Source organism: Nicotiana tomentosiformis, chromosome 1 (genome assembly GCF_000390325.3).
Source record: "Nicotiana tomentosiformis chromosome 1, ASM39032v3, whole genome shotgun sequence".
In the NCBI taxonomy this organism is placed as follows: domain Eukaryota; kingdom Viridiplantae; phylum Streptophyta; class Magnoliopsida; order Solanales; family Solanaceae; genus Nicotiana; species Nicotiana tomentosiformis.
In genome coordinates, this window is record NC_090812.1 from 52,922,529 (window position 1) to 52,934,958 (window position 12,430).

The window sequence follows — 12,430 nt, forward strand, 5'->3', positions numbered from 1 at the left end:
AATATTAGTCATTTTATCTAATTAAATTTGTTTCAAAGTGAGTAACGTTCTACATAAACAAAAAGTCATTCAAATTAGTGGAGTAAATGAGACTTTTCATAAAAACAGAATCTTAAGAGACAATTATATGAACAAAGATGAAGTAACATCTTTTTAGGTGGGGTATAATTAATTATAGTTTGAATCGCCATTTTTAAGTGACCCAATTAATAAGAAATACAACTTCTTTGAACAATGATTGCACGAAAGCTATCGTCCAAAACAATCTCCATTGCATTATATAGCACTATAGCAAGTTCCTAAAAGCCAGCATTAGTCCGTCTCTCTTTGTTTTCAATTGTTTAATCAGATTATCATCTTTCTTTTTTTATTTTTTCTAAGAAAAATACTCTCCTTCTTCTATATATATATATATATATATATATATATATATATATATATATATATTATAGGAGTCGTGCATTCTTGAAAAAAAAAGGCAATTAGTTAAAAGTGGGAATGGGAAGATTGCTTTTCTTTTTTTCCTTTTGTTGCTAACTAGCTAGCACATTAATGAAGTGACGAAGTTGTCAATGCAATCACACTCTTTCCCTTGGCCTATTTAAACTTCTCATCAACCTTTAGCCATTCCTCAGTGTTCCTTCAATTGTCCTGAATCCTAAAACAAAGGTATGTCTTCTCCTTGTATTCTTTCTTCCTCTCTAGCTTCATGTGCATGTTCACAATACCATGCACAAATTAAGGTAGGATTATGATTTATGAAACATCTATCACGTCATGCATATATTTAAGGACTAATACGGCAACTATTCCAATTTTGGCTCTCCAAGTCATGGCCTAAAATATACATTTTATGCATGTTTGACATTGTAGCTATCCAATGTGTATACACAATCGGTGGCGGATTCAAAATTTAAAATTAGTGAGTTATGTTTTATATATACCTATTTTTATATTTTTCTGCACATATATAAGGTCTAAATTAGGCGCAATGTATTCGACCATGTCCAGTTGAACACCCTTTCGGGAAAGAATTATATTGTGTATAAGTCAAATATTATTTTTATACATATATATAATATTAAATTTTGAACACCCTTACTGAAATTTTTTGACTTTACCAATATTGGTTGTGTCTAATCTAGATTTGCCACTGACACCACTTGGGTAGACCTTCGTAAAGATGCCCTGTGTTTAGTAACAGGTTTACCAGTTTCCTTTCAGTTCTGAAACAGGAGTTGTATCATATGATTTGTGCTATATAGTTAGTACAACTAGGTAGCTAAGCTTTAATTAATGGCTTCACATTTCCAACCTCAGATGTGAGCTTTAACAAGAAGTCAGCTGTAGTGGTTTGTGGTTGGCTCAATACCATGGTTGTATTTATTACTTCACGAGTATGGCTTCATCAGTTCTCTTTCTTGAACCACTTTTAGATGAACTGTTGATGGTCCGTAATAAGAAATATCTCTCATTTATATTACAAGAAACTCCTTCAATCTTCATTGACAGTTCAAAACTTTCCCTTTTCAAAGAGTACTAACAAATTGATTGTTTATTATAGAGATGCCAATTATCTTAATTGCAGATAGTATTCTCACTTTAGTATCTTTTTTCTTCTTTTGTTTTAAGGTTGATCACAATTCACATCGTTCCTTGTATTAAAATGTGTTACTGATATTTAGGTGGTGTCATTGTCTTGTCACTTTTAGAGTGCACAGTTTTAGCATTTGGTCACAAGAAGTAACTGCACTTCACAGTAACTCACTTCATGTAAATCCTTCAAATATGAATGCTTTCGTACGGAGTATTTAATTTTCTGTCTGCCAACCTTTGATCAGTAAAATCGCCACTAGAATCCACTATTGTTATAAATAAGAGGTGTATCTAAGCCCTTTGCTTATATTTCTTTACTTTCCCCCCCTGTTTTGGAAGTGAAGATGAACTTCAGGAACTGCATGTTGTTGTTAGCATTTATAGCTGCAGCGATTTCAACTGCCTTAGCAGAACAAGATGTATATGTGGTTCACATGGACAAGACCAAGATCACATCATTCGACAGTTATCTTGGAACTTCCAAAATATGGTATGATAATATTATTGGTTCTATAACTGAACTCTCTACTGATGGTAAAGAGGAACAAGAAGAAAAACCTCCTCAGCTTCTTTACGTATATGAAAAAGCCATTTCAGGTTTTTCAGCAAAACTCTCCAAGAAACAACTTGAATTACTAAAACAAGTTGATGGATTCCTTACAGCAATGCCAGATGAAATGTTAAGCCTACACACCACTCATTCACCTCAGTTTCTTGGGCTGAAAAGTGGCAGTGGACTTTGGAGTGCTTCTAATCTGACTTCTGATGTGATTGTTGGCATGATCGATACTGGAATTTGGCCTGAACATGTAAGTTTCCGTGATTCAGGCATGCCACCGGTGCCTTCTCGTTGGAAAGGCAAATGTGAGGCTGGAACGCGGTTTTCGCCATCAAATTGTAATAAGAAGATTATTGGTGCAAGGATGTTCTCTAAAGGGTATGAAGCTGCTGCAGGGAAAATCAATGAAACAGAAGATTATATATCACCTCGTGACTCACAAGGCCATGGAACGCATACTGCTTCAACAGCAGCTGGAAATCTTGTCATGGGTGCAAATCTTTTTGGTTTGGGTAAAGGGTTGGCTGGTGGTATGAGCTATGGATCAAGAATTGCAGTTTACAAAGCATGTTACATACAAGGCTGCTCAAGCTCTGACATTTTAGCAGCTATTGATCAAGCTGTTATTGATGGGGTGGATGTATTGTCACTTTCTTTAGGAGGTTTCCCAAAGCCATTTTATGCAGATAATATAGCTATTGCTGCATTTGGTGCAGTTCAACATGGGGTCTTTGTTTCATGCTCAGCAGGAAATTCAGGGCCTTTGAATTCAAGTGTTGGCAATCCAGCACCTTGGATTATGACTGTTGCTGCAAGCTCTCTGGACCGCAGTTTTCCAACTACTGTCAAGCTTGGAGATGGACATGTGTTCAAAGGGGCTTCATTGTTCCAAGGTAAGCCTACAAAACAATTGCCACTTGTTTATGGAAAAACAGCAGGTGGGGAAGGAGCTGAATTTTGTACCAATGGGACACTATCTTCAAGATTAGTCAAAGGCAAGATTGTTGTGTGTGACAAAGGAATCAATGCCAGGGCTGAAAAGGGAGAGCAAGTAAAAATAGCTGGTGGAGCTGGAATGATTATGGTAAATAGAGATGAAGAAGGCGAAGAACTTTTTGCCGATCCTCATGTGTTGCCTGGCACATCTTTAGGAGCTTCAGCTGGCATTGCTATCAAAAGTTACATTAACTCGACGAAAACTGCCACAGCTTCTATCAAATTCGAGGGGACAGTTTATGGCAGTCGTGCACCAATAGTGGCTGCATTTTCCTCTAGAGGACCTAGTGCAGCTGGACCGGACATTATCAAGCCGGATGTTACTGCTCCAGGAGTGGACATACTAGCTGCTTGGCCTCCAAATATCAGCCCATCAATGCTAAAGAGCGATAAGAGAAGCGTGCAATTCAACATTCTTTCAGGCACTTCCATGTCTTGCCCTCATGTCAGTGGACTAGCTGCATTACTTAAATCTGTCCATAGAGATTGGTCACCAGCAGCAATCAAGTCGGCGTTAATGACAACTGCTTATACCCTTGACAAAAAAAGAACTCCAATTGCAGATGCTGTTTCTGAGACTTCATTATCAGCTACCCCTTTTGCCATTGGCTCAGGACATGTTGATCCAGAAAAGGCTTCAAATCCAGGCCTTATCTACGATATATCAACTGAGGATTACCTGCATTATATCTGTAGCCTAAACTACAACTCTTCTCAAATAGCCCTTTTATTGAGAAAGAATTATACTTGTCCTAGTCATGCAATTCAATCACCTGGTGATCTAAACTACCCTTCTTTTGCTGTACTTTTCGACAGCAAGAGCCGAAATCTGATCCAGACATTTAAAAGAAGTGCGACAAATGTTGGGAACCCTATGAGTACTTATGTTGTACAAGTGAATGCACCTAGCGGAGTATCTGTTACAGTGAAGCCAAAAATTCTGAAATTTGAGAAGAAGGGTCAGAAGCTAAGATATAAAATGAGGTTTGTTGCAAGGGGAAAAAGGAGTGCCGGTGATTCAACATTTGGATCACTGGTTTGGTTTTCTAAAATACATATAGTTAGAAGTCCCATTGCTATCACATGGCAGTAACTCAAAGAGGGAAATTTGATGACAACATCCAATTCTTGAAATTGTCTATGAGAATGTATTCTTCTGAATAAACAAACTAGTTGAATCAAAATATTATATGCTTAGCTATTTTTGAATTCATAACACTCATTACTCTTTTTCTCTCGTTTTCCCTTGTTTCAAAAAGAGCACAAATATTGAATTAATGGGTCTCCTTGGAGAGATGTTTGAGCTGTTCAAACAAATATTGTATTGCAGTTACAAAGAAAGAAAAAAGCTGACCTTATACTTTAAGCCTTATAGGCCAGAAAAGGAATCTGACCTCTATAAAAATTCAAGGAATTTTTTTTATTTTTTTTTTTCTCTTTATTTTGGCATTTGCAGCTCTAATATTTCACTGTTGTTTGTAACCATCCCTAGTTGTCATAAAGTCGTCCACTAAATTCATTTATTGACCAATGGTAAATGTTAAAAACTTATCCCTGTTTATATCAAAGCAATACATGTATTTATTAGCTTCGGTTATATTAGTTAATATATAATTTTACCTTATCAAAATCAATTAACTACGATAATTTAATATGATTTAACACATAAGTATTTACCCCTTAGAAAGGCTGATTTACTTGTATTGCAATGAACAATTTATCAGATTATGATAGATAGCTTCTCTAGATTTCCTTAGAGAATATTTTCATCTTGAAATTTGACGTGGTATGTTTATTTATTTTTTCTAAATATACTTTAGCTTTCACAACTATATTTCTTTAGTCTTAGGGTACGCGCGTTGCATGAATTACATGTACACCATGTGTCAAGAAATATAATTTCTTAGAATTACATGAATACTATTAAAGTTGGATGGGTTATAGAATAAAAAATTTAAAAAAAATTAAAAGTTTAAACTTCTGAAAATTATAAATTTTTATCATATTTAACAAACGCCGTAAAGGAAGAAACTGTACACCAACAAAACTCTTCAAATGACCAACAAATCATATGATATTAGAAAAAAATAACAAGAATACGTCATTGAAGGGGAGCTTTGGCGTAACTGATAAAGTTGCCGCCATGTGACTAGGAGGTCACGGGTTCGAGCCGTGGAAATAGCCTATTGCAGAAATACAGGGTAAGGCTGCGCACAATAGATTATTGTGGTCCAGCCCTTCCCCGGTCACCGCACATAACAGGAGCTTAGTGCACTGAGCTGCCCTTTAATATATTGCATAACCTGAAATCTAGAGATACTATTATCGATATGAATTATAAAGAAAGTAGCTTTGAACAAATTGCCCAAGAGCGTGTTTGTAATCTTCGTATTTGTGTAGCTATGGGTGTGTTTGGAACATTGATGAAAAATTACTGCCAAACTCCATAGCAATTTTTCCTAACTTAAATAGAAAAATAATTTTTAACGATTCCCAACTAATACAAATTGACAAAACATAATTACAATTTTACACGACTCCTAAGATACTTGAACACCTAATATTTCGACTAAAATTTCAAATCACTTTACTTTAATACTTAAGTCTTATGCATATTAACTTGACTGGTTCAATAACTTGGATTAATTTATTGAAAAACTAATTTGGATAAGAAAGTCGAGCCTATGCTTTTACAATAAGTAGTCTAAAGCCATATAATTTGTTGAGGTTTTTGATATTTAAGATGAAATAGTCTTAAAATGAGGGTGAATGGGAAATAGAGGGAAAAATAAAATTTTTGAGTAAAATTTTAAGCTTTTCCCTCTTGACAATGAGACATTGTCCCATATTGGAAGAAGAAAAGATTTTTTGTGGGTATATATATAATTGCTCTTCTTGTAGCTCTTAAAGAGTTAAGAAGAAAGCAAGTCTCACGCCGTCGTCGTCGCTCGCTCTGCTCGGCTTCGGCTTCGGCTTCGGCTTCGGCTTCGGTCAAATGATCGATTGATTGATTGATTTTTCGTATATTGACCACCAGCTGCAATAGCCACAAACAAGCTAGTGCATGCTCCACCATGAAGGGTGGAGGGTCGTTCATCTTCAAAGCTGACAGCTATAAATATGTGCATCAGCTGTTGAAGAAAGACACAAACACCAAACTGAAAACGCTAAACTTTGGCTATACATTGCACTCCTTCCTCTCAGCATTTCCATACGATTTTCTGAGTTTCTACTCCTTTGTTCTGCATTGTTTTAACTTCAAACAAAGTAACTGTAAGTGTGATTTGCTACAGAACTTTGTGTTCGCTGAAACACTGGGGTTTGAAGTACCGCTACACCAGTGTGTGATTCGTTCTATCCTGGGAGGAAATAATCCATAACCTTGGGTACTAGGAAGGGATTAAATTCCTTAAGGAAATACTGTGAATTCAGTGAGCTCGAATTAATTACTGTTTCATTACGATAACTTATATTTCGCAGAATTATTATTTACAAATACAGCAATATTGGCGGGACTAACAATCTTAAGGAATTTAATATTTATTTCTGTATTTGTGTTATTCTTATTATTCTGCAAACTAAAATATTTGTGGTTTTGTGTATTTCCGTTTTGGAGAGTAAAGCCTTCGTGGCATTTTGTTGGAGATTAAAATCTACGTGATTTTTACTCCAGTTTGAAAACGTTTATTAAACGTTTGTTTGTGTCATTCTTTTTTACAGAAAAAATGACGACTGAAAGCGAAAACCAAGCTGTTCCGACGGTGACTGTCAACGCATCGACAAGCCGAACACCGGCGTTGGCACCGGCAGAAAAACCCAAAAAAAATTCCGGGATTGATTTCAAGTGCTGGCAGCAGAAGATGTTCTTCTACTTAACTACGTTATGTCTACAGAAGTTCATCAAGGAAGATGTTCCTGATCTGCCAGATAAAACTCCAGAGAATGAACGCTTTGTCGTGATTGAAGCGTGGAAGCAATCTGATTTTTTATGCAAGAATTATATTCTTAGCGGACTGGATGATAATCTGTATAATGTATACAGTAGCGTGGAGACGTCAAAAGAATTGTGGAATGCGCTTGAAAAGAAATATAAAACTGAAGATGCCGGGATGAAGAAATTCGTTGCCGCAAAATTTTTGGACTACAAAATGGTAGATAGCAAGTCTGTTATTACCCAAGTCCAGGAATTGCAAGTGATTATTCATGATCTACTTGCTGAAGGTCTTGTCATCAATGAAGCATTCCAAGTAGCAGCAATGATTGAGAAGTTGCCTCCGTTGTGGAAGGACTTCAAAAATTATTTGAAACACAAACGAAAGGAAATGTCCCTTGAAGATCTCATTGTTCGGTTGAGAATCGAAGAGGACAATAAAGCTGCTGAAAGGAGAGGCCGTGGAAATTCAACAATAATGGGAGCAAATATTGTTGAAGCTAACAAAAAGAGGAAGAAGGCTTCTGGTCCGAAATACAACCCAAGCAAGAAGCGGTTCAGTGGAAACTGCTACAACTGTGGGAAAACCGGACACAAATCTACGGAGTGTCGTGCTCCGAAGAAAGACAAGAAAAGGGGTCAAGCAAACATGGTAGTAAAGCATAATGATGTTGATAACTTGTGTGACATGCTTTCTGAATGTAACTTGGTGGGAAATCCTAAACAGTGGTGGTTTGATTCTGGAGCCACTCACCATGTTTGTGTAGTTAGAGAAGCTTTTGCTACTTATGCTCCTGCTGGACCCGGAGAGACAGTTTATATGGAAAATGCTTCAACAGCAAAAGTTGAAGGATATGGGAAGATATTTCTGAAAATGACTTCTGGCAAGGTCATGACTTTGAACAATGTCCTTCATGTTCCCGAAATGAGAAAGAATTTAGTTTCTACTAGACTTCTTGTTAAGCATGGTTTTAAGTGCGTTTTTGTGTCCGACAAGATTATCATAAGTAAGAATGAAATATTTGTAGGAAAATGTTACCTCACCGAGGGCCTTTTCAATCTAAATGTAATAGTTGTGGAAAACAATAATAATATTTCAGCTTCTTCTTACTTACTTGAGTAAAATGATTTATGGCATGTACGTTTGGGTCATGTCAATTATAAAACCTTACGAAAAATGATTAACTTGGAAGTACTGCCTAAGTTTGAATGCGAAAAATTAAAATGTCAAACATGTGTGGAATCTAAGTATGTTAAACATCCTTATAAGTCAGTTGAAAGGCATTCAAATCCTTTAGACTTAATTCACACAGATATTTGTGACATGAAGTCAATACCATCTCGCGGTGGAAAGAAGTATTTCATAACTTTTATTGACGATGGTACTCGATATTGCTATGTTTACTTACTGAATAGTAAAGATGAAGCAATAGACGCATTCAGGCAATACAAAAATGAAGTTGAAACGCAACTTAACAAGAAAGTAAAAATGATAAGAAGTGATAGGGGTGGTGAATATGAATCTCCTTTTGAAGAAATATGTTTAGAATATGGAATTATTCATCAAACAACAGCCCCTTACACGCCCCAATCTAATGGGATTGCGGAAAGAAAGAATCGCACATTAAAGGAGATGATGAATGCGTTGTTGATAAGTTCTGGTTTGCCACAGAACTTGTGGGGGGAAGCCATTCTTACGGCTAATCGAATATTAAATCGAGTGCCCCATAGCAAAACACAATCCATTCCATATGAACAATGGAAAGGAAGGAAGCCCAACTTGAATTATTTTAAAGTGTGGGGGTGTTTGGCAAAAGTGCAAGTTCCTAAACCCAAAAGGGTAAAGATAGGACCGAAAACCGTTGATTGTGTTTTCATAGGATATGCGACAAATAGTAAAGCATATCGATTTCTGGTTCATAAATCAGAAAATCCCGACATTCATAATAATACAGTTATAGAATCAGATAATGTTGAGTTCTTTGAAAATATATATCCGTATAAAAAGGAATGTGAGTCATTTGGTGAAGGATCTAAATGACCTCGGGAAGAAACAAAAGAAAGTACATGTAATCAGGAGGATCCAAGACGTAGTAAACGTCAAAGAACGTCTACTTCATTTGGACCAGATTTTGTGACTTTCTTATTGGAGAATGAGCCTCAAACATTTAAAGAAGCTATGACTTCTTCGGAATTATTGTTTTGGAAAGAGGCAGTCAATAGTGAAATAGAATCCATATTGAACAACCATACATGGGAATTGGTTGATCTTCCTCCTGGAAATAAACCTTTGGGTTCTAAATGGATTTTTAAGAGAAAAATCAAAGATGATGACACTATTGATAAATTCAAGGCAAGACTCGTAGTCAAAGGGCATAGACAACGAAAAGGTCTAGACTACTTTGATACATACTCTCCAGTTACAAGAATTACGTCCATACAGATGTTAGTAGCATTAGCTGCAGTGTTTGGTCTTGAAATTCATCAAATGGATGTTAAGACGGCCTTCTTAAATAGAGAGTTGGAGGAAGAAATTTACATGGAACAACCTGAAGGGTTTGTGGTTCCAGGTAAAGAAAAGAAAGTATGTAGACTTGTTAAGTCTCTTTACGGACTAAAACAAGCACCCAAACAATGGCATGCGAAATTTGACCAAACAATGTTGTCAAATGGTTTTAAGATAAATGAATGTGATAAATGTGTGTACATTAAAAATGTTCCAAATCACATAGTCATTGTTTGCCTATATGTGGATGATATGCTGATAATGAGTAATGACATTGCCAACATAAATGCTACTAAGCGTATGCTCAATAGCAAGTTTGATATGAAAGACTTGGGAGTTGCTGATTTAATTCTGGGAATTAAGATCCATAAGACTCCTCAAGGTCTGGCATTGTCACAATCTCATTATATTAAGACAGTACTTGAAAAATTCAAGCACTTGAGCTTTAAAATTGTAAAGACTCCAATTGACGTGAATCTTGCATTAGCAAAGAATAAAGGCCGAAACATATCACAATTGGATTATGCTCGTGTGTTGGGATGCTTAATGTATATTATGAATTATACACGACCAGATATAGCTTGTGCTATAAGTAAACTGAGTCGATATGCGAGCAATCCAGGCCAATCTCATTGGATGGCAATGAAACGAGTTTTGGGATATTTAGAACATACCCAGAACTTTGAATTGCACTACAGTAATTTTCCTGCGGTGATTGAGGGATACTGTGATGCAAATTGGATCACCGGTTCAACTGATTCTAAGTCCACGAGTGGATATGTATTCACTATTGGTGGAGGAGCGGTATCTTGGAAGTCGTCCAAACAAACATGTATTGCCCGCTCTACAATGGAGGCTGAATTCATAGCCTTAGATAAAGCCGGTGAAGAAGCTGAATGGCTCCGGAATTTCTTGGAAGACATTCCATTTTGGCCCAAACTGTTGGCACCAATATGCATACATTGTGATAGTCAAGCGGCAATTGGAAGGGCTGGGAGCGTTATGTATAACGGTAAATCTCGTCATATACGACGAAGACATAAAACCGTTAGGCAATTACTCTCTAGAGGAATTATCACGATTGACTATGTAAAGTCAAGTGATAATGTGTCGGATTCACTTACAAAAGGCCTAACTAGAGAGGTAGTTGAGAAATCATCAAGGGGAATGGGGCTATGGCCGAGAACAAGTCATTGTGGCGGTAACTCTACCTAGAAGACTGGAGATCCCAAGATCTAGGTTCAAGGAGATCAAACAAAGTCATTAATGACGGTTCAACATTGTCAAATAAAATTTTAGTCCGTTCTCGTGATGAGACAATGTTCAGTACCAAGGATAAAGCATTAAGACTTTTTAATGATTTTTAAATTTGATACGGGGTATATCAAATAGTGTATCTACAAGATGACACGTTTAGGAATCACCTATGTAAGTGTGAAGTGTTAGCCGCTTCAAGGAGAACTTTGTAAGGCCAGTTCTCTACGCACTTATGAAACCAGGCGGTGTTCATGGCTGAAACGAACACAACAATAAGAACCAAAGACGGTTAAAGGTTGATTGTGTGACTTATGGTTGTCTAGGTATACACCAAAGATCGACGGTTCAAAGATATCAAATCTACCGATTGACCGAGTATATCCGACATAAGTTCACTACGGAAAGTTCAAAGTGAAACCTACTTATCCAGATGCGATTAATCATTGCTTACAAATCACACAGTTTTTCCATGCATACTTCCGTGATATAGCCATTCCCCATTCATGTGGGGGATTGTTGAGGTTTTTGTTATTTAAGATGAAATAGTCTTAAAATGAGGGTGAATGGGAAATGGAGGGAAAAATATAATTTTTGAGTAAAATTTTAAGTTTTCCCCTCTTGACAATGAAATATTGTCCCATATTGGAAGAGAAAAAGATTTTTTGCGGGTATATATATAATTGCTCTTCTTGTAACTCTTAAAGAGTTAAGAAGAAAGCAAGTCTCGCGCCGTCATCGTCGTCGCTCGCTCTGCTCGGCTTCGGCTTCGGTTTCGGCTTCGGATTCGGATTTGGTCAATTGATTGATTAATTTTTTGGACCAAATTTATTTGTTAATAGTAAATATTAACGTAAGATTATCCGCATTTGTAACGGTTATGTTCCAATCCGTGTATTGACCACCAGCTGCAATAGCAGCCGCCTAATGCTCTTCCCACCATGGCCAAGTGCTTGCTCCACAAACAAGCTAGTGCATGCTCCATCATGGAGGGTGGAGGGTCGTTCATCTTCAAAGCTGACTGCTATAATATGTGCATCAGCTGTTGAAGAAAGACACAAACACCAAACTGAAAACGCTCAACTTTGGCTATACATTGCACTCCTTCCTCTCAGCATTTCCATACGATTTTCTGAGTTTCTACTCCTTTGTTCTGCATTGTTTTAACTTCAAACAAAGCAACTGTAAGTGTGATTTGCTACCGAACTTTGTGTTCGCTAAAACACTGGGGTTTGAAGTACCGCTACACCAGTGTGTAATTCGTTCTATCCTGGGAGGAAATAATCCATAACCTTGGGTACTAGGAGGGGATTAAATTCCTTAAAAAAATACTGTGAATTCAGTGGGCTCGAATTAATTATTGTTTCATTACGATAACTTATATTTCGCAGAATTATTATTTACAAATACAGCAATATTGGCGGGACTAACATAATTAACTAAAGAACTAAAGAAAATTTCAATAGTAAATTCCTATAAAAATAAAAATCAAACAATAACGTCATGACTACAATTAGCTATATATGAACATGCTCACATAAACATGCAGAAAAGAATTCACATGGTTTGAAGGTGTTTAGGCAACCAA

At 36.6% G+C, this 12,430-nt stretch overlaps 1 protein-coding gene across 2 annotated transcripts; it reads left to right on the forward strand.

The window, feature by feature from the left end:
- Positions 1-472: 472 nt before the first annotated feature.
- LOC104105380 (subtilisin-like protease SBT1.1) lies at positions 473-4,352 on the forward strand. Of its 2 annotated transcripts, none has more exons than XM_009613676.4 (2): positions 473-669; positions 1,936-4,352. In XM_009613676.4, exon 2 carries the CDS (start codon positions 1,941-1,943, stop codon positions 4,242-4,244), a length of 2,304 nt encoding a protein of 767 aa, XP_009611971.1. In that variant the 5' UTR covers positions 473-669; positions 1,936-1,940; the 3' UTR covers positions 4,245-4,352. The 2 variants fall into 2 exon arrangements, with proteins under 2 accessions (XP_009611971.1, XP_009611962.1); XM_009613667.4 differs by having other exon boundaries at positions 1,941-4,352.
- The last annotated feature ends 8,078 nt before the right edge of the window (positions 4,353-12,430 follow it).

Coding starts and splice junctions, on each gene's coding strand:
- LOC104105380 (XM_009613676.4), top strand. CDS start 1,941: ATGAACTTCAGGAACTGCATGTTGTTGTTAGCATTTATAGCTGCAGCG.